At 36.7% G+C, this 27,678-nt stretch overlaps 1 protein-coding gene across 1 annotated transcript in view; it reads right to left on the reverse strand.

Moving 5' to 3' along the window:
• PSMA8 (proteasome 20S subunit alpha 8) overlaps positions 1 to 22,177 on the reverse strand; it is a 42,088-nt gene extending 19,911 nt beyond the window's left edge. Inside the window, exons 1-2 of the mRNA XM_014828230.3 lie at positions 21,969 to 22,177; positions 4,616 to 4,742 (exon numbers count right to left, since the gene is read on the reverse strand). Of these exons, the coding sequence (XP_014683716.3) occupies positions 4,616 to 4,742; positions 21,969 to 22,070 (229 nt within the window). The 5' untranslated portion in view covers positions 22,071 to 22,177. The remainder of the gene's footprint in view (positions 1 to 4,615; positions 4,743 to 21,968) is intronic.
• Between the last annotated feature and the right edge of the window lie 5,501 nt (positions 22,178 to 27,678).

Raw genomic sequence — 27,678 nt, forward strand, 5'->3', positions numbered from 1 at the left:
TGTAAACGTGATCCAAAACTATAGAAACATAAAAGTATCATACTTAGAAAGTAGTAATATACCTGATTCAAGGAAAAAAATTTAGTGGTAAATTTGCCAAACCATGAGTAACACAGTTGTGTGTATGTGTCTGTTTTCAACCTAAGTAGTAGGAATTATACTAATCGATACTAAATGGCTAGAAAAAGAGAACAAATTCCACTTAAAGATAGCATTGAAAATTGCAATTTCACTTTGATTATAAATAAGCTGTTTATAGAAGAATGGAGCCCTCAGTCTAGTGCTTTTAAATTTATACCACAGCTTTACCTTGAAGATACTATCATATTATAAAATTTCTACTATGAAATGGAATTCCACATGCCTCATGAAATAATTCTTTTTCAAACTCTTTGACTTTTTTCCCTAAGGGTTGTTTTCCAAACATTAAAAGCACAATATAACAACAACATTGACAAAATAATGTGATTTTTTTTCAAAATGGAACTATTTTTTTCTTATATATGCGTGCTCATTGTAAAGTATTTCAACAGGGGGAATAAAAGTTACCATATAATTCCACAATTTATAAACAGAACTATATGACACACATTCTTCTGTAATTATTTTTAAGACATATTTTGGATACTTTCCCATTTATACATACAGATCCTACACTTCCTTTTGTAACTGCCACAAATAGTAATAAGAATGATAATATGGTATTAGTAGTAATAGTAGTGGTAATAGTGATAGTAACATTTGTTAAACACTCACTTATGCCAGACATTGTTCTAAATGCTTATGTATTAACTCACTTAATTATTATAATAAATCAATAAAGTAGATTCTATCATTAAGCCCATGTTACAGATGGTTAAACTGAGGCAAGGAGCAGTTAAGTACTTTGCCCACGGTCACAGGTATAGCAGACAATGGAGTCTGGCTTAGAACCCAACTGGTAAAATTCCAGAGCATGTACTTTTAAGCAACTGCATGGATTTACCATGATTCATTATACGAATTCCCCAATAAAAGAAATTTAGGTATTTTCCAATTATGAAAGCTAATTAACATGTGGGGGAGAATATTAGTAAATGCTTATTTTACTCTGCCAAAAAGTTATATACATACTGAAATTGTTTTTATATTAAAGTTAGAAAGGTATGTGCACCATAAATTAAAGCATTCCATATCATTTACATTAAGATGATTCCTTTTTAAAAAAAAATTTTTATTGTAGTAAAACACACATAACAAAAATTTAACCCTTAAGTGTACAGTTCAGTGAAATTAATTACATTTACACGTTGGGCAATCATCATCATCCGTCTCTAGGACTTTCCTATCTTCCCAAATTGAAATGCTATACCCATTAAACCATAACTCCCAATGCCCCTCCTCCAGTCCTTGGCAACCACCATTCTACTTTCTGTCTCTAAAAATTTGACTATTCTAGGTATCTCATATAAGTGGACTGATACAGTAATTGTCCTCTTGTGACTGCTTATTTCACTTAGCACAATGTCTTCAAGCTTCATCCATGTTCTAGTATGTATCAGAATTCTTCCTTTTTAAGGCTGAATTATATTCCATTGTACACACATACCACGTTTTGTTTATCTATTCATCCATCAATGGACACTTAGGTTATTTCCACCTTTTGGCTATTGTGAATAATGCTGCTGTAAACATGGATGTACAAATATCTGTTTGAGTCTCTCCTTTCAGTTCTTCTGGGTATATCACCAGAAGTGGAAATGCTGAATCATAGTGTAATTTTGTTTTTTTTAAAAAGAAACTACCATATTGTTTTCAAGAATAACTGCGCCATTTTACATTCTCACCAATAGTCTGTAAGGATTCAAATTTCTCCACATTCTTGCCAACACTTTTGGAGAAATAACTATTTAAGTTCTTTCCTCTTTTTTTTTTTTGTTGGTGAGGAAGATTGGCGTTGAGCTAACATCTGTGCCAGTCTTCCTCTACGTTGCATGTGGGATGCCACCCCAGCATGGCCTGATGAGCAGTGTGTAGGTCCACACCTGGGATCTGAACCAGCAAACCCTGGGCCACCAAAGTGGATTACGTGAACTCAACCACTATGCCACCAGGCTGGCCCTCTTCGCTCATTTTTGAATTGAGTTGTTTGCTGTTTTCTTGTGTCCTAAGTGTTCTTTCTATATTCTGGGTATTAATCCATTATCAGATATACAATTTTGCAAATATTTTCTTCCATTCCATGGATTGCCTTTTCACTCTGTTCACTGTGTCCTTTGATGCATTACAGTTTTGAATTTTGAGGTAGTCCAACTTACTTTTGAATTACTGAATTGGTTTGCTAGTATTCTGTTGAGGAATTTTACATCAATATTTATAAGGGATATTGGTCTATAGTTTTCTTTTCTTGCAGTGTCTTTGCAGGGTTTTGGTATCAGGGTAATCCCGGCCTCACAGAATGAGTTTGGAAGTATTCCTTCCTCTTCAATTTTTTGTAAAGAGTTTGAGAAGGACTGGTATCAACTCTTTAAATGTCTGGTAGAATTGCCAGTGAAAACATCTGGTCCTGGACTTTTCTTTATTTGGAGGTTTCTGGTTACTGATTCACTCTTGACTGATAGTACATTTGTTGAGATTTTCTATTTCTTCTTGAGTAACTTCAGGTACTTTGCATGTTTTAAGGAATTTGTCCATTTTTTTCTAGGTTATCTCATTTGTTGGCATATAGTTGTCCTTTTTATTTCTGTAAAATCGTTAGTAATGTACCCCTTTTTGTTTCTGATTTTAGTTGTCTTCTTTTATTCTTAGTCCATCTAGCTAAAGGTTTGTCAATTTTGTTGATCTTTTCAAAGAACCAACTCTTGGGTTCACTGATTTTTCTATATTGTTTTTCTGTTTTCTAATTTTATATATTTCTGCTCTAATTTTTATTTCCTTCCTTCTGATAGCTTTTGGTTTAGTTTGTTCTTCTTTTTCTACTTTTTAAGACATAAAGTTAGGTTGTTGAATTGCAATCTTTCTTTTTTTAATGTGTAAGTGTTTACAGCTATACATTTTCCTCTTAGCACTGCTTTTGCTGCATCTCATGAGTTTTATATGTTGTGTTTCCATTTTCATTTGTCTCAAAATATTTTCTAATTTCTCTTGTGAGTTCTTCTTTGACCCATGGGTTTTTAGGAGTATTGTTTAATTTTCATATATTTGTGGGTTTTTCAGTTTTCCTTCTGCTGTTCATTTCTAGTTTTATTCCATTTTGATTGGAAAAGATACTCTGTATGATTTCAGTCTTTTACAATTTATTAAGACTTGTTTTGTGGCAAGATGATTCCTTTTTTAAGACAGTTAGAAAGGCTATTTCTTGCTCACTGAGGTTTTTAAACATCAACATAAAATTCTGGTTTTTAAAAAACAGAATTAAAAAATAAGCAAAGAAAAAAAGACAAGAAACATGTTTTGTTTGCTATACAGAGGCAAATAAACACATGAAAATACATTGAACATCATTAGCCATAAGGCAATGCAAATTAAACCCACAGTGAGCTATCACTATACACCTATACAAATGTTTAAAATAAAAAATAGTAAAATACCAAATGTTGCTGAGGATGCAGAGAAAATGAATCATTTATACGTTGCTAATGGGAATGTAAAATAGTACAGCCACTCTGGAAAACAATTTGGCAGTTTTTTATAAAACTAAGCATACATTACCATATGATCCAGCAATTGTACTCTTGTGCATTTATTCCAGAAAAATGAAAGCCTATGCTCACACAGAAAAACTGTTCACAAATGTTCATTCCAGCTTTATCTGTAATAGAAAAAATCTGGAAAAAATCCAACTGTCCTTCAATGGGTGAGTTATTAATAAAGTATGATATATCCCATACCATGGAATACTATTCAACAATAAAAAACAATGGACTGTTGATATATGGAACAACTTGGATGAATTGCAAAGGAATTATGCTGGATAAGAAAAGCCAATATGAAAAAGTTATATACCGTATGATTCTATTCATATAACATTCTCAAAATGACAAATTATAGAAATGGAGAATAGATTAGTGGTTGCCAGAGGTTAGAGACAAGAAGGAAGAATAGCATGAGGTAGCCTTGTAGTGATGGAAGTGTTGTGTATCTTGATTGTGGTGATGGCTACATGAATCTACACATGATAAGACTAATAAAACTAAACAAACACACAAGCAAATGAGTGCATGCAAAACTGGTGAAATCTGAATAAACTCTGTGGCTTGTACACATGTCAATTTACTTGTTTTTGAAGATGTTACCATTGGGGAAACTGCGTAAAGGGGACTTCCTTGTGTTCTTTTGCAACTTCTTGAGGATATGTAATTATTTCAAAGTAAAAAGTTTAAAAAGAAACAGCTAACTAAAGTTATAATTAAGGTAATACGTATCTTTTAACATACGTTTTATTAAAGCTCATTATCAGAAATCTTGGTTTACAGAGTTGTGATTTTCCAGAAAAGATAAGGAATACTGTGTTTAACAAGAAATGGAGTATAGCTCCACATGTTATATAAATATAGCACAAGAGCCGTAGTGGGGCCAAGTGTGTTACCCTACTACACTAAGGTACTCTGTATCATTATTGTAGGTCCATAAGTACCTGCAAAAGCCATGCAGACGTGGTCATCAAGGGCACAAATTTTCCTCACAGTTCTTTCATCTTGAAGCTTAGCAACAGATTTTTTCTCCACCCCGAGCACAACTATATCAGTACCTCGAATTCCAACCTGTCATTAAAAAAACATAATTAGTTGTCAGTTTTAACATTAAAGTCAAATTATTCTAATACATGACTTATAAGAAAAGCCTTCTTCTTGAACATTCAATAAAAATGAGAAAAGTAGACTTCTAAGAAGACAGATGCATAGGCACAGGCTTACTAGAAGTCCATTCCCCAACTCAAAGCAAAGAAGACAGATAGATAGAAACCGGAAGAATATACCACCAATGCTGAAACTACATGAGTATCCTGATCTCACATGATACACTTAAAGAAGTGCTATCTAAATACAGAACAATTTTAACCAAAATGAAAGAAGACACTGGGAAGCCATGTGGATTCCTTATTAGAATGGGCAGTACCAGTACTGATGGTAGTAGTAATACAGAAAGTCAAGCAGACAGAATTCTGAAAGCTCTCGCATGTATCACTCTAGACCAAATGCCCTCACTCCAGAACACTGATCAACGAAGCCTCAATTCAACACAGTTACAACAAGAAGAATCACTATTGCCCCTCCCTCCACTCCTTCCCTTGGGGAGGAAGTGGGGAAAAGTCTAAAGAATAATGTACAACGGAGGTAGTTATCGAACAAGGACTTCTGGGGAAACATGGCCATATTCTCAGGGATTCAAGAGTAATCTATGAGAATTTTAATTCCATATTACAATGGTAATCTAAATATGTTTTTTTTTACATTTTTTTATTGAGTTGATAGGTTACAATCTTGTGAAATTTCAGTTGTACATTAATGTTTGTCATTCGTGTTGAAGGTGCACCACTTCACCCTTTGTGCCCACCCCCCACCCCACCTTTCCCCTGGTATCCACTAAACTGTTCTTAGTCCATAATTTTAAATTCCTCATATGAGTGGAGTCATACACAGATTATCCTTCTCTAGCTGGCTTATTTCACTTAACATAATTCCCTCAAGGTCCATCCATGTTATTGCAAATGGAATGATTTTGTTCTGTTTTGCAGCTGAGTAGTATTCCATTGTATATATGTACCACATCTTCTTTATCCATTCGTCTGTTGATGGGCACTTAGGTTGCTTCCACGTCTTGGCTATTGTAAATAATGCTGCAATGAACATTGGGGTGCATAGGACATTTGGGATTGCTGACTTCAGGCTCTTTGGATAAATACCCAGTAGTGGGATGGCTGGATCGTATGGTAGTACTATTTTTAATTTTTTGAGGAATCTCCATACTGTTTTCCATAGTGGCTGCACCAGTTTGCATTCCCACCAGCAGTGTATGAGGGTTCCTTTTGATCCACAACCTCTCCAACATTTGTTACTATTAGTTTTAGATATTTTTGTCATTCTAATGGGTGTAAGGTGATATCTTAGTGTAGTTTCGATTTGCATTTCCCTGATGATCAGCGATGATGAGCATCTTTTCATGTGCCTTTTGGCCATCAGTATATCTTCTTTGAAGAAATGTCTGTTCATGTCTCCAGCCCATTTTTTGATTGGGTTGTTTGATTTTTTGTTGTTGAGTTGTGAGAGTTCTTTATATATTATGGATATTAAGCCTTTGTCAGATATATGATTTGCAAATATTTTTTCCCAGTTAGCGGGTTGTTTTTTTGTTTCAATTCTGTTTTCATTTGCCTTGAAGAAGCTCTTTAGCCTGATGAAGTCCCATTTGTTTATTCTTTCTATTGTTTCCCTTCTCTGAGAAGGCATGGTGTCTGAAAAGATCCTTTTAATACTGATGTCAAAGAGTGTACTGCCTACGTTTTCTTCCAGAAGCCTTATGGTTTCAGGTCTCACCTTTAGGTCTTTGATCCATTTTGAGTTTATTTTGGTGAATGGTGAAAAAGAATGGTCAATCTTCATTCTTTTACATGTGGTTTTCCAGTTTTCCCAGCACCATTTGTTGGAAAGACTTTCTTTTGTCCATTGTATGCCCTCAGCTCCTTTGTCAAAGATAAGCTGTCCATAGATGTGTGGTTTTATTTCTGGGCTTTCAATTTTGTTCCATTGATCTGTGCACCTGTTTTTGTACCAGTACCATGCTGTTTTGATTACTGTAGCTTTGTAGTATGTTTTGAAGTCAGGGATTGTGATGCCTCCCATTTTGTTCTCTTTTCTCAGGATTGCTTTAGAAATTCGGGGTCTTTTGTCGCCCCATATGAATTTTAGGATTCTTTGTTCTAATTCTGTAAAGAATGTCATTGGGATTCTGATTGGGATGGCGTTGAATCTGTAGATTGCTTTACGTAGAACAGACATTTTAACTATGTTTATTCTTCCAATCCATGTACATGGAATGTCTTTCCATCTCCTTATGTCGTCATCCAATCCTCTCAGAAAGGCCTTGTAATTTTCATTATCTAGGTCCTTCACTTCCTTAGTTAAATTTACTCCAAGGTATTTTATTCTTTTTGTTGCGATTGTGAATGGTACTGTGTTCTTGAGTTCTTTTTCTGTTGGTTCATTACTGGAGTATAGAAATGCTACTGATTATGAAAATTGATTTTATACCCTGCAACTTTGCTGTAGATGTTGATTACTTCTAACAGTTTTCCAATGGATTCTTTGGGGTTTTCTATATATAAGATCATGTCGTCTGCAAACAGCGAGAGTTTCACTTCTTCCCTCCCTATTTGGATTCCCTTTATTCCTTTTTCTTGCCTGATTGCTCTGGCCAGGACCTCCAGTATTATGTTAAATAAGAGTGGTGATAGAGGGCATCCTTGTCTCGTTCCTGTTTTCAGGGGGATGGCGTTCAGTTTTTGCCCATTGAGTATGATGTTGGCGATGGGTTTGTCGTATATGGCCTTTATTATGTTGAGGTAGTTTCCTTCTATGCCCATTTTGTTCAGAGTTTTTATCATAAATGGCTGTTGGATCTTGTCAAATGCCTTCTCTGCATCTATTGAGATGATCATGTGGTTTTTATTCCTCAGTTTGTTGATGTGGTGTATCACGTTGATTGATTTGCGGATGTTGAACCATCCCTGTGTCCCTGGTATGAATCCCACCTGATCCTGATGTATGATTCTTTTGATGAATTGCTGAATTCTGGTTGCCAAAATTTTGTTTAGAATTTTTGCATCTATGTTCATCAGTGATATTGGCCTGTAGTTCTCTTTTTTCGTGGTGTCCTTGTCAGGTTTTGGTATCAGCATGATGTTGGCCTCATAGAATGTGTTAGGAAGTGTTCCATCTTCCCTAATTTTTTGGAATAGCTTGAAAAGGATAGGTATTAAATCCTCTCTGAAAGTTTGGTAGAATTCCCCAGGAAAGCCATCTGGTCCTGGGGTTTTATTCTTTGGGATGTTTTTGATTGCTGTTTCAATCTCTTTCCTTGTGATTGGTCTGTTCAAATTGTCTGCCTCTTCTTCAGTGAGCTTTGGGAGATTGTAGGAGTCCAAGAATTTATCCATTTCCTCTAGGTTATCCATTCTGTTGGCATATAGTTTTTCGTAGTATTCTCTTATAATCCGTTGTATTTCTGCAGAGTCTGTTGTTATTTCTCCTCTTTCATCTCTGATTTTATTTGAGCTTTCTCCCTTTTTTTCTTTGTAAGTCTGGCCAGTGGTTTGTCAATTTTATTTGTCTTCTCAAAAAACCAGCTCTTTGTTTCATTGATCCTTTGTACTGCCTGTTTTGTTTCAATAGTATTTATTTCTGCTCTGATTTTTATTATTTCTCTCCTTCTGCTGCCTTTGGGCTTTATTTGTTCTTTTTTCTCTAGTTCAGTTAGGTGTAGTTTAAGATTGCTTATTTGGGATTTTTCTTGTTTGTTAAGATGTGCCTGTATTGCAATGAATTTTCCTCTTAATACAGCTTTTGCTGTATCCCATATGAGTTGGTATGGCATGCTATCATTTTCATTTGTTTCTAGGTATTTTTTGATTTCTTCTTTAATTTCTTCAATGATCCATTGCTTGTTCAGTAGTGTGTTGTTTAGTCTCCACATCTTTGTGCCTTTCTCAGCTTTTTTCTTGTAATTAATTTGTAGCCTTATAGCACTATGACTGGAGAAGATGCTTGTTATTATTTCAATTTTTTTAAATTTGTAGAGGCTTGCCTTGTTTCCCAACATATGGTCTATCCTTGAGAATGTTCCATGTGCACTTGAGAAGAATGTGTATTCAGCTGTTTTAGGGTGAAGTGATCTATATATGTCTATTAAGTCCAATTGTTTTAGTTTTTCATTTAGCTCCACTACTTCCTTGTTGATTTTCTGTCTGGATGATCTGTCAATTGATGTGAGTGGGGTGTTGAGGTCCCCTACTATTATTGTGTTGTTTTTAACCTCTGCCTTTAGGTCTGTTAATAGTTGCTTTATGAATCTTGGTGCTCCTGTGTTAGGTGCATAGATATTTATAAGCGTTATTTTTTCTTGAAGAAGTGTCCCTTTGATCATTATATATTGTCCCTCTGTGTCTCTCTTTACCTGTCTTATTTTGAAATCCACTTGGTCTGATATAAGAATTGCAACACCTGCCTTTTTTTCCTTGCTATTAGCTTGAAGTATTGTCCTCCACCTCTTCACCCTGAGCCTGTGTTTGTCCTTGGGGCTGAGGTGTGATTCTTGGAGGCAACAAATTGTTGGATCTTGTTCTTTAATCCATTTTGCCACTCTGTGTCTTTTTATTGGAGAGTTCAATCCGTTTACATTGAGAGTGATTATTGATGCATGTGGACTTAATGCTGTCAATCTGTTGCTCATTTTCTTGTTTTCCTGCGTTTCTTTTCCTGTGTGCTTTAGACTACCCATTTAATACTGCAATTTCTTATGCTGGATTTCTTAGATTTTTCCTTCTTTATGATTTGTGACTCTGTTCTGTATTTTATTTTAGTGTCTACCTTGAAGTTTGTATTTAGAATCTCGTGTATAATATAGTCTATTCTCTGGTGGTCTCTTACTTACTTGACCAATACTGATTTAGACTCTTTGCTCTTCCCCTCCTAAATAATTATTTTCATTTCTTATTCCAACTCGTGTTATGAATTTGTAGTTAGAGTGATAAGATCGTCCTTGCTTTGGTAGTTTCCTTATTTTTACCCTAATGCTATAGTTGAATATTTGCTATCCTGTTCTGGTTCTATCCATCGGTCTCCCTAGTGTGTGGATTGTGACCCCTTTCTCCCTTTTTTCTTTTTTCAGGTATGAGAGCCTTCTTGAGGATTTCTTGTAGTGGAGGGCTTTTAGTTACAAATTCCCTTAAATTTCGTTTGTCTGGAAAAGATTTAATTTCTCCCTCATATCTGAAGGAAATTCTTGCTGGATAAAGTATTCTTGGCTGAGGATTTTTATCTTTTAAAGCTTTGAATATGTCACTCCATTCTCTCCTAGCTTGTAAGGTTTCTGTAGATAAATCCACTGACAGTCTGATAGGGGCTCCTTTATAGGTTATTCTCTTTTTTCTTACTTCCCTGAGTATTCTTTCCTTATCTTTCCTTCTTGCCAATTTTACTACTATGTGCCTTGCAGTAGGTCTTTTTACATTGACAAATCTAGTAGATCTGAAAGCTTCCTCTACACACATTTCTCCGTCAATCCCTAGATTTGGGAAGTTCTCTTCAATAATTTCATTAAGCACACTTTCTGCTCCATTTTCCTTTTCCATGTTCTTGGGAATTCCTATGATCCTTATGTTCTTACTCCTCATTGAATCCACTATCTCTCGGAGATTTTCCTCATTTTTTTAAATTCTTAGTTCTCTTTCTTCCTCTGCCTGGAGCCATTCAGCCTGTCTATCTTCAATTATGTTAATTTGCTCTTCTATGGTGTCTACACGGGCATTCAGGGAATCTGTATTCTGTTTTATGTGGTCCATTGTGTTTTTCATCTCTAGTAATTCTGTTTGATTCTTTATGATTTCAATCTCTTTTGTGAAGTAACTCCAGAACTTGGCTTGTTTATCTTTCTCTCTACCTCATTGAGTTTTTTGACTATAGCTGCTCTGAACTCATTATCACTTAGTTTACCTAATTCCAAGTCCTCAGTACTTAATTCTATGTTTTTATTGTTTTCCTTCTGGTCTGGGGCTTTTATAAATTGCTGGATGGTAGAGGAGCAGTTTTTTGTCATGGTGGTAGAATTCGGTTGCAGTTACAGCCTGTTGCCACTAGATGGGGGTGAAGAGCCGCGTGTTATGAGCTCTCTGCCTTCGGGCAAGATGGCTGCACCCAGTGGCTTTACCGGGAGGGAGGGGCTGCTATTCTTGTACGCCGATCCGGATTCAGATCAGTATTGTTCTCTGGTCTCCCGAGGCCCTGGGTTTATGGGGTCCCCGCAGACAGAAGCGTTCCCCCCCATCAGTGGGTTTCCACTGAACCAGCAGCAGGAGTCCTGGATGATCCCCGGTCACGCGGCCCCTCCCCCGCTCCTTTCCCACCCACGCAGCAGCCATCGCAGACTCTAGGGGAGGGAGTGATGTTCTCTCCTACAATTCTAGTACCTCCGAGGCCGTAAGTAAGGTTTATGATCTCTGCCTTTTTGGTATTGTTGGCATTAGATTATTCTCTGAAATTCAGTTTTTCCAGTTCTTTGTTGTATTTTGGAGGGGAGAGAATCCCGGGTCAGCTCACCCCACCATTTTGCTCCACCCCTTCTCCTTTGCTCCGCCTCTTCTCCTAAATATTTTGATATAGGTATTTGTTTGCGATTGCTTTGTGGCCAAGTGTGATGTTAGTAGTACTGTTTTATACAACATAACTATGCAAAAAGGTGTGCTCTGAGTTAGTATAATTGAAGGAAAAATACAGAACAAGACCTGAGATTATACCTTTCAGTTAAATAAAACAATTTATCAAGGCTTTTACTCTTATCGATCCCTCACTTCATTCAAGTCTGTCAGTTCAGCCACTAGGCCTTCCTTAACCATCCTATCTAAAATCAGCTACCCTCCTTCCATATCCCACCCTCATTTCATAGACACTTGTTGAACTTTATACCGTATAGGGACTGTGCCTTCTTATCAAGCCATAGGACATTATAACAATTTAACATATATTAGGATGCAAAGAAAATCTCAATGTTTTCTCCAAATTGAAATAAATCAAATTAATTGATCAAAAGATAACCCAGTAATTTTTATAACTCTCACCTAAACAACTTTTGACTTAATAGAGAAATTAAAACTGCCAACACAGACTATCTAGAAAATGTTTATAATGAAAATCCTAATATCGCTGTTTTTTGGATGTGGACAAAATAATGTTCAGAAGAAAATTCATAATCTCATTTTATAAAATCAAATAAAAAATTAAGAATTCATTCATTCAAGGAGTTCAAAAAGGAATGAAAATATTTAAGCTAAACTTAAGGGGACAAAGAACAAAAAAGCAGAACTCAGTGATTAGGGAGAAAACAACAAAATTGATAAATAGTACCAAGAGATTTTTTTTTAAAGAAATAATTAAAAGAGAAGTCTCAGTTAATCTAGCCAAGATAGCCAAGAGGGGGAAAGTGTAAAAGAAATATATACAAGTGTAAAGAAGTAGGAATTTAAAAATTATAACCCTAGCAATAAATGTGAAAACTTCACTGAAAAGGATGACAAACTAGGAAAATTAAAAACTGTCTGGATTGACTCAAGAAAAGATAGAAAATTCAGTTTCACTAACTAACATAGGATAATTCAGAAAAGAACTCTCTCTCAAAAACAAGTGTCAGGCCTAGAAGGTTCATGGATGAATTCTTTCTAATCTTCTGTTATGGGTAATTCCTATGCTATTTAAATTATTCTATGGTCCAGATCAAAATGGAAATGTTCCTAACTCTTTTCAGGAAAGCTAGGCAACAATGTTAAAATCTGCCAAATATAACATTTTCTAAATAAAGAAAATTACCAATGATTTTCACTTAGGAAAGTTGATGCCAAAAATTCAAGAAACGATTTTCAAAAATAGAATCCAGAGGTACAGAAAAATAATAATATACCATAAACAAGTATGGTTAATTGTAGGAATTTTAGCCATGTCAACAAAAATAAATCTTTCAATATAAATGTTACAGTGGACAGTGGAGATCTGTTATTTTTGCCCTTCTGATAACAGCAGCATTTCAATTGTTATTGGAGAAAAAATGAGTCCTTAGGTGGGGCTGTAATGTAACACAGCCTAGCCAACAGTAATTCCTTAAAGTTTTACCAGAAGTGTTTGGAAGACAGGATAATTCTTTCTGCTGTACCTAAGGCTGGGGGCCTGGAGCCTGGGGCTATTTAGGAGCTACCACTTAGGTCTTGTCAGAGAGTGAAAGTACTGCAGACAGGAAGCAAGAGATGGAGAGGGGCAATGGAGGCAGAAAAAGACACGGAGAGACACACACCAGTTCTGCTTACATCATTTAAAACCCTAGAAGCCATATAGCTAAACCTAAAAGCAAGTTTCACTCCTGCTCCCTTTGGTACCTGATTCAATAGATTCATTTTTTTGTTAAAATTAGTTTGAGTTGGATTTCTGATGCTTACAACTGAGATAGTCCTAACTAAAACAATTAAACAGTAAAAATAAAAAGCAAAGGATTAAAGCTACAAAGGTATTCAATAAAATTTAACACCCACATCTAATTTAAAAACCTGGTTGTCATACCTCATAGCTCCCTCTCCCACACCATCTATTTCTAATCAATTACCAAGTTTCTGTCCATTTTACCTGCAATAGCTATCCACTTCTTCCTAGCACCACTCTAGTACAAGCAACCATCGTTTCCTGCCTAGACTGTGCACTACTTCACAGCCTGATAATTTTTTCATTTTCTACTCTTGCTCCCCACTTCTCCACACCCCTCCCTCCCCTCCCAACCCCCCAGTGTAGTCTCTATAAAGCAGCCAAGGTGAGCATTTAAAAACATCAATAGGGTCAGATTACTCTCCAGCTGAATATCCTTCCACGACATTTCGCTGCACATAGAAAATTTTTTCAAACTCCTTAGTCTTGCCTTTAAAGCTGGTCATGATCTGGCCTCTGTCTACTTCTCCAATGATATGTTACTGTTGTTCACCAAGCACAAGCCACACTATTTTTTTCCAAGACCTTCTCAAACACATTCTGTTCCCCTCCTCTGAGCATTCACACATGATATTCCCTCTCCCTGGAATGCTTCCCCTCTTATTTCAGGTCTCAATTTAAGTTTCACCTCAAGGAGTCCTTCTCTACTATTCATTCTCTAAACAACCTGTTCTATTCTTGCAATCAACACATTTACAGTTATGTATTCATTATTGTTCTCTCTCTAAAGAGTAAATTCTACGAGGGCAAGGAAATAATCAAATAAATCTAGAAAGTGGGACACTACTGAACAATAAACCCAGTCTTTTCAAGAAGTCCAAGGCATGAAAAAAAAAGGTGGATGCTGTTCCAGAATAAAACAGAGATACCTAACAAATATATTTTGCGAGCAATAAGGGAAGTTAGAATGTAGACTATTATAAAACATTAAGGAGTTTTTGTTAATTTCATTGGAAGTTATAATGGTTTTAATAAACGTCCGTATTTTTCAGAGATGTAAACAGTAGTCCCCCTTTATCCATGGAGGGATACATTCAAAGACCTCCAGTGGATGCCTGAAACAGTATATAGAACCAAATGCTATATATGCTATGTTTTTCCTATACATACTTACCTATGATAAAGTTTTTAAAAATTTTTTTAAAATTTATTATTAGTGAACTTGTACAATTAGTGAAGTTTTAATTTTTTAAAAAATTCTTTTCCTTCTTCTTCTCCCTGAAGCTCTCCAGTACATAGTTGTATATTCTAGTTGTAGGTCCTTCTGGTTATGCTATGTGGGACACCGCATGGCCTGATGAGTGGTGCCATGTATGTACCCAGGATCTGAACCAGTGAAACTCGGGGTCGCCAGAGGGGAGCACACGAACTTAACCACTCAGCCATGGCGCTGGCTCAATAATAAAGTTTAATTTGTAAATTAGGCACAGTAAGAGATTAACCACAACTAATAATAAAATAGAACAATTATAACAATATACTGTAATAAAAGTTACTGTAAATCTTAGCAACCTTAGCATGCGATTTTTTTCCCTTCCTTATTGAAAACTTACACCTTTTCACTTAAAGGAAGCACTTTACAGCTTCTCTTTGGCATATCTGAATCGCCACCATCACTACTCTTGCACTTTGGGGCCATTATTAAGTAAAATAAATGTTACTTGAACACAAGCACTGTGATACTGCAACAATCTATCTGATAACTGAGACGACTACTAAGTGACCAACAAGTGAGCAGTCTATATAGTGTGGATCCGCTGGACAAAGGGATGATTCACTTCCTGGGTGGGAGGGAGCGGACAGTGCAAGATTTCATCACATTACTCAGAACAGTGTGCAATTTAAAATTTATGAATTGTTTATTTTTGAAAGTTTCCATTTAATATTTTCAGACCGAGGCTAACCACAGGTAACTCAAACTGTGGAAAGCAAAACTGTGGATAAAGGGGGACTACTGTACTGAAATAGTCACAGGCGAAATATCACAATACCTGGAAGTTATTTTAAAATACTCCAATGAAAAATGAATTTCGACCTAAACCTCACACCATATACAAAAATTAACTCAAAATGGATCATAGACTTAAATGTAAAATGTAAAACCATAAACTTTTTGAAAAAAAAGAGAAAAATTTGGGCATCTAGACAGAGGTCTTAAGACGACTCGGCACCAAAAAGCATGAACCATAAGAGGAAAAATTGTTAAAATGGACCTCAGCAAAATTACAAACTTTTGCTCTGTGACAGTCCACGTGAAGAGGATGAAAAGACAAACTACAGACTGAGAGAAAATATTTGCAAACCACATATCTGACAAAGGACTAGAATGTAGTATATATAAAGAACTGTCAAAACTCAACAGTAAAAAAAAATCCAATTAGAAAATGGATAAAAGACATGAGAGACATTTCACTGAAGAGGATATACAGATGGCACAAAAGCACAGGAAAATATGTTCAATATCATTAGCCATTAACAGCTAATTTAATTAAAACCACAATAAGATATCACCACACACTTATCAGAGTGGCAAAAATGAAAAATAGTAACCCAAATGCTGGCAAGGATGTGTAGAAACGGGATCACTCATACACTGCTGGTGGAAATGTAAAATGGCACAGCTACTCTGGGAAACAATTTGGCAGTTCCCTTTAAAACTAAACATGCAGTTACCATATAACTCAGTAACTGCATACTTGGGAGATTTATCCTAGAGAAATAAACATGCAATGCACAAATGCTTATAGCGTCTCCATTCATAATAGCTCCCAACTAGAAACAACCCAAATGTTCTTCAGCAGGTAAACAGTTAAACACTATGGTACATCCATACCTTGGAATACTACTGAGCAATAAATTGATACGTGTAACAACCTGGATGAATCTCAAGGGAAAACAACCAAATCCGAAAAGTATGATACCATTTATGTATTTTGAAATGAGAAAATTTTAGAAATGGAGGACAGATGAGTGCTGCTAGGGATGAGGGCTATGGACAGAAGGTGTAGGGAGAGGGGAAGGAGGTGGGTGTGGTTATAAAAGAGCAACATGAGGGATCTTTGTGGAGTTGGGACTGTTCAGTATTTTGACTGTTAATACCCAAATTACACAGGCAATAAAATTTGATAGAACTTAATAGATATATAAATGAGTACAAGTAAAATTGGAGAAATCTGAGGAAAATAGGTGGTTTGTATCAATATCAACATCCTGGTTGTGATATTGTACTACAGTTTTGCAAAATGCTACCATTGGCAAAAAATGGGCAAAGTATACAAGGGATACCTATGTATTATTTCTATATATTGTTCACAACTGCATGTGAATTTACAATTATCTCAATAAAAATTTCAATTAAAATTACTCCATTGAAAAGAGGGTAGAGTTGGGGAAAGATAAAACAGATTGGTAAAATGAGAATTGTTGGAGCTGGGTAATGGGTATACAGAGGTTCATTATACAATTCCCTTTATATCTTTGTGTGTTTAAAATATTCCATAAAAAAAGTTAAAAATAAATCAAATAAACCTAAGAACAAATAAAACTCAACTTTCTCGACTGCCTTTTTCTCACCAACAATTTAAACATAGGCTAAAGACTCTCTTAAACAAAATCTTAAAGACCATTTCACTTCAATCTTACTTCTTTCTCTCAGCTCCTTCAAAGCCAAATATTGTCATCATCCCTCCGCTCACAGCAACGTGGTTTCTACCCTCACTCCTCTCACAGTTTAGCGAAGGTATACTATACACAAGTCATTAAGGTCCCACACTGTTGTAGGCTTATCCTCTACATAGTCTATATAGTCTATTAGTCTATAATCTATATTTCATCTTCTCAAGTGAAGAAGAATACTCATTTACTTGACCTTCAACGTAGGTTTTAAGCAGGGGAAAGAAAGGATGCACTTCAAAATTACAATCTCCAGCCCAGATCAATCTCCTGAGTTCTAAACATGTGTATCCAGCTGCCTCCCAGTCTGAGTCAGGAATCTGGACGCAGTTTAGCTAAGTCCTCTGGCTCAGGTTCTCATACAAGGCTGCAGTCAAGTTGCCCCCCAGGGCTGCACTCATCTCAAGGCTTATAGTGGAGAATCCATTTCCAAGCTCACTCACGTGGCTGTTAGCAAGATTCAATTCCTTGCGGATTGTTGGACTAAGGACCTCAGTTCCACACTGGGTTCTGAACAGAAGCTTCCCTCAGTTTTCTGCCACACAAGCCCCTTCACAAGGCAACTCACAACATGGCAGCTGGCTTCCACCAGCATGAGCAGGCAAGACAGTGAGTGAGGATGAACGAGATGTAAGATAACCATCTCTTTGTAACCTCATCTCTGAAGTGATATCCCGTCACTTTGGCCTAACCCATTCCTTAGAAGTGAGTCACTGGGTTCAGCCCGCACACAAGGGGAGAGAATCACACAAAGGCATGAACACCAGGAGGTGGAGATCATTGGAGGCCATTTTAGAGACTGCCTACTATGGTTCTCATTAGCATGTCAATCTCAGCAAGTCCAAATCTCAGTTATCTTCCCCTCAAACTTAGTGCTTCATATTCCCTAAGAAAATGGCAGTGCCATTTACTAAGAGGCTAAATCCAGAAATGGAGGCACCATCTTTGACTCCTCCTTCTTCAACATCTCCTTCTCTCCATTCCCTGCCCTCCATATACCATCCAAATAATCATCAAATTGTACCAACCATATTGCTAAAGTTTCTCTGGAATTTGTCTTATTTCAATTTCTGCCCCAACTGGAGTAAAAACTACTATTATCCTTTATCTGGACTACTTCCAGATTCCTATGTGGTCTCCTTGCTTCCAATCTTGATTTCATCCAATTCACTGACTACACCACAGACTGAGAAATCTGTTAAAAAAATAATATGAAAGAAAAAAAGAGAAAATCTGAATGTGGCACTCCTCTCCTTTAAAGTTGTATTAGTAGGGACCATTCCTCAGTAAGCAAACCAGTACGGTACAGAGCTGGACTTGGGATCTAGGGACTATAATATTTACTCTTAATGCTGAGAGGCTTTCTCTATACAGGAAAAAAAGATGGCCATCGGCAACCATGAATTCATATCCCAACAGTTCTCCCTGAGAAAAGCTACCACTGTCTCTGATGAGAAAAGTCCTAAGGATGGACTTATTGGCTCGATTTGAGTCACATGCTTATCACTGTGGCCAGAAAGACAGAAACTACGAATGATTCTACCTGGGTCATGTGAGGACCCCTGTGGTTGGACAAATGCAGTCTGTCATTAGAAGGAGAGAACAGCAAAAATCCGGAGAATGACAATTGCCACATCAAAACTCTTCAAGGCCTCTTATTCCCTTAAAGGCATTCCATAATCCAGCCCATTTCTAGCTTCATCTCTTCCCATTTTTCCATTGCTTCAGCTATCCTGAATGCCTTCCAGTTCATAGGACACACTTGTTTTTTGCTGCTTGGTCTTCCCACATACTATTTCCTCTGTTTAAAATATTCTTCTCTCTTTCCCCTTCCAGTTTTTCACCTGACTACCTCTCGTCTTTCAGATGTCCACTTAAATATTACTTCCTCAGGGGGACCTCCCTAATACCTAGAGTTCCCATAATGTCCCATACTCTCTCCATGATAATGCTCAGTTGGGCCTTGTTAGGACTAAAATCATCTGATGTTCCTGCTAGATAGTAAGCTCTCTGAGGACAGGGATTGAGCCTGCCTTGTTCATTGTGAAACCCTAGGACCCAGCACCACATTTGGCATTTGTAAGTGTTCAACAAAAATGACTTGAGATAATAAATGAATGCGCTGGAAGAACCATAGACAAAATTGAAGGCAAAAGAGAAAACAAAAGGATAGTAAATAATATTGCTACCATTTATTAAGTACTTGCTGTGAACCAGATATTGTGCAAGGTGTTAACACATATTATTACGTCATTCAACTCTCACATCAACCCTATGAAGCAGGTGCTATTTTGATGCTTATTTTATTACTAAAGAAACTAAAGTTTAGAGAAGTTAACTTCCTTACATGATACATATCTGGCTTCCACATTCATGATAATGATAGCTAATTATGTAAATATTTATTGAATAAAGCACATAGTACAATGCAAAGAATACAGGCCTTGGAGCTAGAAAAATTTAAGTGTGAATATGAGCTCCATCACTTTCTAGCTGGGCACCTTCAGCAAGCTTCTGAATCACAGTTTCCCCATATAAAAAATAACTGTCCTTAACGTTAGATAATGTAAATAAAGCACTTGGTTCAAAATAAGTATTACATAATGTTAGTTTACTTCCTTCCTAGCCCCTCCACTGTATATTGGATAGTGGAAATACAAAAGGAATTACACAATCTAGATTCTCAAAGATCTTCCCCTCCAGTTGGTGTGAGATGACTATTAAATATACCTGAAATTAAAGAGAATACGAAGCCAAATAGGAAATACTGCATAAGGCTCTGTGGTACAGATTATAAATTCAGAAGCTACATGATGACTGGAGTGGATCAGAGAAAGCTTCATAGGAGGAGAAAGGTGAAGACATTCTGAGAGCTAAGATGGAGAGTGACAGAAAGAAAGGTGTTTTCTCCTCTCCCCACCTACAAGGGCACAAGCATACATTAGTAAAATCATGAAGCTGCTCCCTTAATTAAAGAAGGTGGATATGGATTATGGAAGACTTTGATGGCCAGTCTGTGGAGCTGAGATTTGATAAAGTAGGAAATATGCAGCTAATCACAGTTAGGGGTCACGGAAAGGACAGAATGAGGAATGAGAATAAATCTTATCTTTTTCATGGGAATATTGTGGATTCTTTTTTTTTCCCTAAGAAGAAAGGTACTGCCTCTCCAAAATGTTATTCAAACTTATTTTTCATTTATATAAAAGGGAAGTAAAGCAAAAAGAAAACAGGCCTCTCGCCTCACCTCAGGCTGTAAAATAATCATCAAGAAAGAAGCAGAACCCAAGGCCTCTAATTGTGGCCCATAAAACTTTTTACATTACTAAATAATAAAGCCTCTACATACTGGCCCAAACCAATCAACTTGGGCTTATTTATAATTCATCAGCTCAACTTTGTTTATAGACAGACTATTTGGTGACATATTTTAATAAACAAACGCCATTAAAAACTTTACCCCATGTAAAAGGTCAAGCACTCTCAAGGAAACATGGTGAATAACTCCATACAAAGATGCAAATTATAATTTCAGGATCCTGAGACAAAACTGTCTCATCCTTCCAATGTATCTTTAAAAATGCCCACTATAGGTATTTTTATATCCTTACCCTTTTACAGCTCATTACAAAGGAACTATCAATCAGTTCTATAGCATTCTTAAAACATTTTAAATGAGCCAATGTGGTTTCTTATTACACCCCAGTCTTCTCCCATTACTCCCTTTATTTCAGGCTCTAAAACTTGGGCATTATTTTCTAACCATATGCTTCATGCCATGCTGGGGATTATATAACTTTTTGTTTTTATCAAAATGGTACCCTTTTGGTTTAAGCTACATCAGGCTTTCCTTAAATTTACAATTCTAAAAAAATTACTTATAAAACAGAAGCAAAACTAGTGGGCCCAATTAAATAGAAAAATACTTTAAAAATGATAAGATGCTTTCTAGTGTTATTTTTTTTTACCACTTTACATTTGATAGATTTATAATAAAAGTGAATTATTTCCTTCCATAACTAAGTTGGTATGGAAAGTGAGAGAAAATACAGACACTGTTAGACTCAGAAATGCACTGTTTATTCTCATAGCTAGTGTCTCAATTTCCAAAATACACAACACACATGCTCATGAAATTTGAGAGCTTAAAAAAAATCGGATCGTTCTGAACTCAAAGGCCTGGAAGATTTGGGGTAACAGATCTTTGGTCACCAGGGCGCTTTCGTCCCTTTTAATTTTTATAAATCACTAAGATTATTAAATATAATTAAAACCTGGCAGGAGTATTACTGCTATCCTGAGTATTTAAAAGTTTTTCAGAAATGTGGGTATGTAAATTTAGAGAAGAGTATAATCTCTCAAGGACTTACAGTATTATTTAAAAAACAAACGAAATACAGTGGCAAAGCGAGGAGATTCTTGAAAAACAGTGGCAAAGGGTGGAGATTCTTGGGGTTTCCAGCCTCTAAAAGGCTGCCAAATAGTCGTGTGCAAATTTTAGGACAATTATTTTTAACAAGTGAAAGCGTTTAAGTGGATTAGCGTTTTTAACTGTCTCCTTGACAAGGATTTAATTTCAGGTTGATTTAGTCCATATTTCAAGGGCAGCCACGATCAATTTTTAATTTTTATTGTAATTATTATTAAAAAGTTCCCCACATGAAGGAACTGTTACTTTACCATGCGTTTGTGAATTCCTGATGAAAGGGACTGTGCGCACTCAGGTAAGCTGTTACAGGCTAAAAGAAGTCTTTGCTGGCTTTATTGCCAAACACAGCATTAGGATCTCTTCGAGAGTCAAGGCTACAACACACACCCTCACACACCAGTTTTGCGTCTGTCGCTATCGTTAAGCAAACGCAACTGCACAAGAGATATCTATGAAATCGACCAATTTCTACTCCGCCACTTCCAGCCCAAATTTTAGAAACAGCATCTCCCGCAATAACAGGAACGAAGCGATTTTGGCAAACAGGAGACTCTCCTTCCCTGTCCCCTTACACCGAGTGGTGGGCTGGGCCTGCGGGGTAAGGAAGGCCTGACACCAAGCAGGGGGCGGTGATCAAGAAGTGGCTCGCTCACCGCAGTGGATCCTTTCTTCACCGCTTCCTGGGCATATTCCACTTGGAAAAGGTGTCCGTCTGGGGAGAAGACAGTGATTGCCCGGTCATACCGAGATGCCATCGCGCAAGGCTACCGCGATATCCGCTGCCTGTCCAACGCTACCACAGCGGAGGGCGCCGGCGGGATCCCTCTTGCCACCACCGGCTACGCGGAAGTGCTTCCTCAAGATGCCGCCAGGAAGTGCTCGCGCACGCGTCTCAAGATGCTGCCCATCTCGGAAGTCATCCCGCCGGCCGGCCAGTGCGAGGCTGTGCCTACAAGTTGGCCCAGTTCCTCCGCTAAGCTAGCGCTTAGCGCATACGTTCCGGTTTTCCCACCACGAGGTTGCCCCAGGGGTGGTGGCAGATCACTCCAGTTAGAAAAATGACTTCAAAGATTAAGGCTTAACAGTGAGAACTAAAGCCATTCGGTATTTTTGTTTTCACAGACCTCTTCAAGAACCAGTAGTAAGTTAAATTTCCACCTCTTCCTTTGGGCTTCAAATTTTAAATTTCCTTCTCTCTCTTTTCTTATGTCATTTTAACTCAAGAAAAGAATTATAATTTTCAAAATATTGTTACTTCTTCCATTTTCTGTCTTGTGACCAAAATAGAGCAAATGAGCAAATAGTCCATTAAATAGAGTAAATAGTTCATCAAACTAATGCTAATGGAAGGAATTAAGATAATACTATTTTAATCAATGTGTTTTTTTGGTGAGGAAGATTGTCCCTGAGCTAACATCCATGCCAATCTTCCTCTATTTTATATGTGCGACACTGCCGCAGCATGTCTTGATGAGCAGTGTGTAGCTTCCTCTGATCTGAACCCACAAACAGAGCCACCAAAGCAGAGTGGGTGAATTCAACCACTACACCACCAGTGGGCTCCAAAGAAACTTTTTAAAAGCCTAAAGCATGCTACTTTAAAAATATCTGAAAATTTATAGTAGAAAGTTTGTATAACTTGGTACAACGTTACTAGCTGAGAAACAACTCTTGTCTCTTTGTCCTCATCAATAAAATGGGAATATTTAAAAACCAGTAGGAAAGTGTCGTGCTGAAGTTTAAATGTGTTTATAGGCATAAATAACTTAAAATGGTGCCTGGTGGGTAGTAATAGCCAGGTAAGTTTAACTATTATTACCTTCCATGCATTGTTTAATATATGTTATTTTCCATTGGGGAAGATCTTGAGCTTGGTGAAACCAACCTTAATGAAAAAAGAATAATTACCCACAAAGAGGAAAACTTAATACTCTCTATTGCAAATACTTAATTCAGAATTTTAGCTGACTACTAAAAGAAATTTGTATTTATCCCTCATCTTTTTTCTTTAATATTAGAAACTCTTGAAAAGTTTGATTCTACTGAGAAAAACCATAATTCCTGACCCAAACAACTCACTCTAACTGTTTAAGAGTTTCTGAAATTTTACAATGTTATGATAAACCAACATTTGCAAGAAGCTGTTAGTTAAGAAGTGTTTGAGTGGGGCTGGCCCAGTGGCTGAGTGGTTAAGTTCACATGCTCTGCTTCGGTGGCCCAGGGTTTTGCTGGTTCTGATCCTGGGCGCAGACATGGCACTGCTCATCAGGCCGTGCTGAGGTGGCATCCTACATGTCACAACCAGAAGGACCTACAACTGAGTACTGGGAGGCTTTGGGGAGAAGAAGGAAAAAAGAAGATTGGCAACAGATGTTAACTCAGGTACCCATCTTAAAAAAAAAAGTGTTTTAGTGTTCTTGTTAAATAATCACCATTTTTTCTTTTCATCTTGAAATAATTATAGATAGGAAATTTCAAAAATGGTGCAGAGAAGTCCCCTGTACCCTTCAACCAGTTTCCCTCAGTGGTAATATTTACATAATTATAGTACAATAACAAAACCAGGAAAATGACATTGGTATAACCCACAGAGCTTATTCAGATTTTACCAGTTCTATATATATTCCTTTGTGTGTGTGTGTATGTAGTTCTGTGCAAGTTATCATGTGTAGATTGGTTTGGTGTAACCACTGCCACAATCAAAATACAGAACTGTTCCGTGACCACGAAGATTCCTTGTGCTGCCCACTTACAGCCGTCTCTCCTCCTCTCCCCAACACCTGGAGAGCACTAATCTATTCTTCATTTGTATAATTGCATCACTTCAAAAATTTTACATAAATGGAATCATTAAATATGTACCTTTTTTGTGACTTTTTATTTTAAGATAATTATAAATTCACAGGAAGTTCCAGTGATAGCACAGAGTGGTCCCTTGTACCCCTCACTTAGTTTACCTGATATGTTACAGGTTATATAACCATAGTATAGTGTCAGAACCAGGACATTGACATTGGTGGAAAATACTTGTATGGCTTTGACTGAAAGGCATTTTAAAAGTGTTACAATGTACTGTAGCATATATTTCAGAAATATGATAGCATTAAAATGTTGACAAGGATTAATTAACACATTTAGGATTCACATTACACAGCAGCTTAACAGTGTGGCTTTGGATAAATATATTTCACTTCACTAGAACCTGATTTCCTCACCTGTAAAATGAGGATAATAATACCTAGTTGATGAGGTTGTTGTGAAGAGCAGATGAAATAATGTATTAGTACACATACGGCAGTCCCTGAAACAGATAAGCTCTTGAAAAATGTTAACTGTTGTTATTAAGTATTGAGTTAACCAAAAAGTTGATTATTCTGTAAGAGAGAAATTAGGAAGAGTAAAAATGTAGCACAAACCCATTTGTATATTTTTTAAAATTTTGTATGTACAACTATATGTTTCTAGATCTATAGAGAAAAGAGTGAAAGGACATATACCAAGTTGACACAAGTGATTTTCTTTGCAGGAGCCCAGGGATTGGAAAGAGAGTGGGGAGACATGGTACGGAGAGAGAAGTTACTGTTTTAAACTTTATATCTGTTTTATTTTAAAATTTTTATAGCAAGCATAATTTATCTTTATGGTTAAATAATGAGAACAACACAGTTTAATGCCTAGAAGCTTCCAGAAATGGCAGTCTTGATGTTTTGAGCCAAGTCTTCTATTGAGAACAACTAGAAATACTGGAAAACATGGTTTGTTTTGTTTTGTTTTTGCTGAGGAAGATTCACCTTGAGCTAACATCTATTGTCAGTCTTCCTCTTTTTTTTTGCTTGAGGAAGATCAGCCCTGAGCTAATGTGCCAATGCTCCTCTATTTTGTATGTGGGTTGTTGCCACAGCACGGCTGACAGGTGGTGTAGGTCTGTCCTTGGGATCTGAACCCATGAACCCGGGCTGCCGAAGTGGAGCGTGCTGAACTTCACCACTACAAAATGTTAACAAAATAAGTAAAACTTAACCTGACAAAATATTAAAAAAAAAAAAAAATATATATATATATATATATATATATGTGCTGACTCCAAATAGCCAGCAAGGAAGAGGATTTGTAGTGCTAAGGTTCAGAAGAGAAGGAAAACTTGTAGGGGTAAGCCTAGCATTTTCCCCTTGAGGTATTTGCCTATTCCAATGCCTAGATGGAAGTGAAGCAGACCTTTGATAGACAAAAAGTAGAGTTCAAAGCCTGTCGGTATAGGGGTCATGGTAAACATCTAGGCATTTGTTTGGGACCCAAAGGCCACAACCCAGAAGTAAGAGTGAACCAAAAATGTTCTGTTCTCACAGGGACTAACCTGTTCTCACAGGAACTAACACCAAGTTTTTTGGTGTTTTTTTTTTTTTTTTTTTTGAGGAAGATTAGCCCTGAGCTAACTACTGCCAATCTTCCTCTTTTTGCTGAGGAAGACTGGCCCTGAGCTAACATCCATTCCCATCTTCCTCCATTTTATATGTGGGACGCCTACCACAGCATGGCTTTTGCCAAGTAGTGCCATGTCCGCACCGGGGATCTGAACCGGCAAACCCCGGGCTGCCGAGAAGCAGAACGTGCAAACTTAACCACTGCACCACCAAACACCACGTTATGTATCACCTCAATCCATGATTGGAATAAAGGAGTGTTTCTCAAACTGTGGTCCACAGATCTTTTGAGGTACCCAAAAATCTTTCAAGGGATTCATGATGTCAAAATATAGTGATAATATTAAAACAGTATTTGCTCTTTCACTGATGTCTACATTGACAGTGCAAAAGAAATGGGTAAAACTACTGAAGCCTTAGCATAAATCAAGGCAGTAGCACCAAACTGTACTAATACACATTGTATTCTTTACTACCAAGCACCCGTGAAAACAAATGCCAGTTTCGTTTATAATGGCATTGAATAAGCAGTAAATTATTAATTTTATTAGATCTTGACTCCTGAGTACTTATGTTTTTAATATTCAGAATGACAAAAGGGGAAGTACATGTAAGGCGCTTTGGCTGCCTTCAAAGTAAGATGGTTAGCTTGAGATAAAGCATTTTTGTAAATCTGAGTTGCTAGATGATCTAGCCCCTTTCGCATGGAACACCATTTATACTTGAAAGAATGACTGACGCACTGTGGTTATTCAGAGTTAGATATTTGGGCAGACATTTCTTGAAAATGAACAAAATTAGCCTATCACTTCAGGAAAAACAACAGATAGTCTGTGTTTCCAAAGATAAAATCAAGCTTTTAAGCAAAAATCAGAATTTTGGAAGACTTGTATCCATCACCATGAACGTGAAAACTCCACAATTAAAGATTTTACTGATGAGATTGGTGGTGATGTTAGAATGTGATTTTTTACATAGTTCTACATTTGGAAGATATGCATAACGCAGTGAAGCAGTATTTTCCAATGACCGAAGTATGATACACAATCATGCATAAATAAAAGAGATGTTCAGATTGCTACATAGACTAATGGATTTTAATGTAACAGAGTACTAAATGTTCATTGATCATTTTAGATTACAAATTTCAACTAACTTTAAGAAACTACCACCTTTTGACTGTTTGGTAACAAAGAAAATCCAATGATTGAAATCACTGAATGTTTGCTCTGAAGTGATTTAAAATGGCTATAAAAATACTCCTCTATTTTCCAATACATATCTTGGTAAGGTTTTTTCCCCCAGTATTTCAATGAAAATAACATATTGCAACAGTTTGAATGTAGAAGCAGATAGGAGAATCCAGCTGTATTCTATTGTCAGACATTAGAGAGATTCATAATTTCATTCTTCTCACTATTTTTTTTTAAATTTTGGAAAATATAGGTTTTTAAATTGAACTATGTGAAATGTGTCAATATGTAATGAGTTTAATATTTTAAAATAATAAGTAAAATGTTTTAATTTCTAATATGGTAAATATTGATAGATATAACCCATATAAACAAAAGCACTTTGAGGTCTTCAATATTTTTTAAGAGGGTAAGGTGTTCCTAAGGCGAAAAAGTTTGGAAGCACTGGGATAAAGCATTGCTGGTGCCCCTAGATGATTAGCTAGCTACCAGAAGCAAAAGTAAATTCTCTGTAGAGGAAGACAATATCATGCAGAACCTCCAATTATTATGGCAGTTTCTCATATGCAGTATCCTGTGCTCAATCAAAAATAACCATGCACACAAAAGAAACAATGTGACCAAAGAACAAGAGAACAACAGGCAACAGAAACAGATGCAGATCCAGATAATGCGGTCAACAGATGCAGATTTTCAAAATAAGCAAATGAATTTTATTCAAGGGATTAAAGACAAGATGAAGATTTTCA

The sequence above is a fragment of the Equus asinus genome, chromosome 7 (assembly GCF_041296235.1).
Source record: "Equus asinus isolate D_3611 breed Donkey chromosome 7, EquAss-T2T_v2, whole genome shotgun sequence".
In the NCBI taxonomy this organism is placed as follows: Eukaryota; Metazoa; Chordata; class Mammalia; order Perissodactyla; family Equidae; genus Equus; species Equus asinus.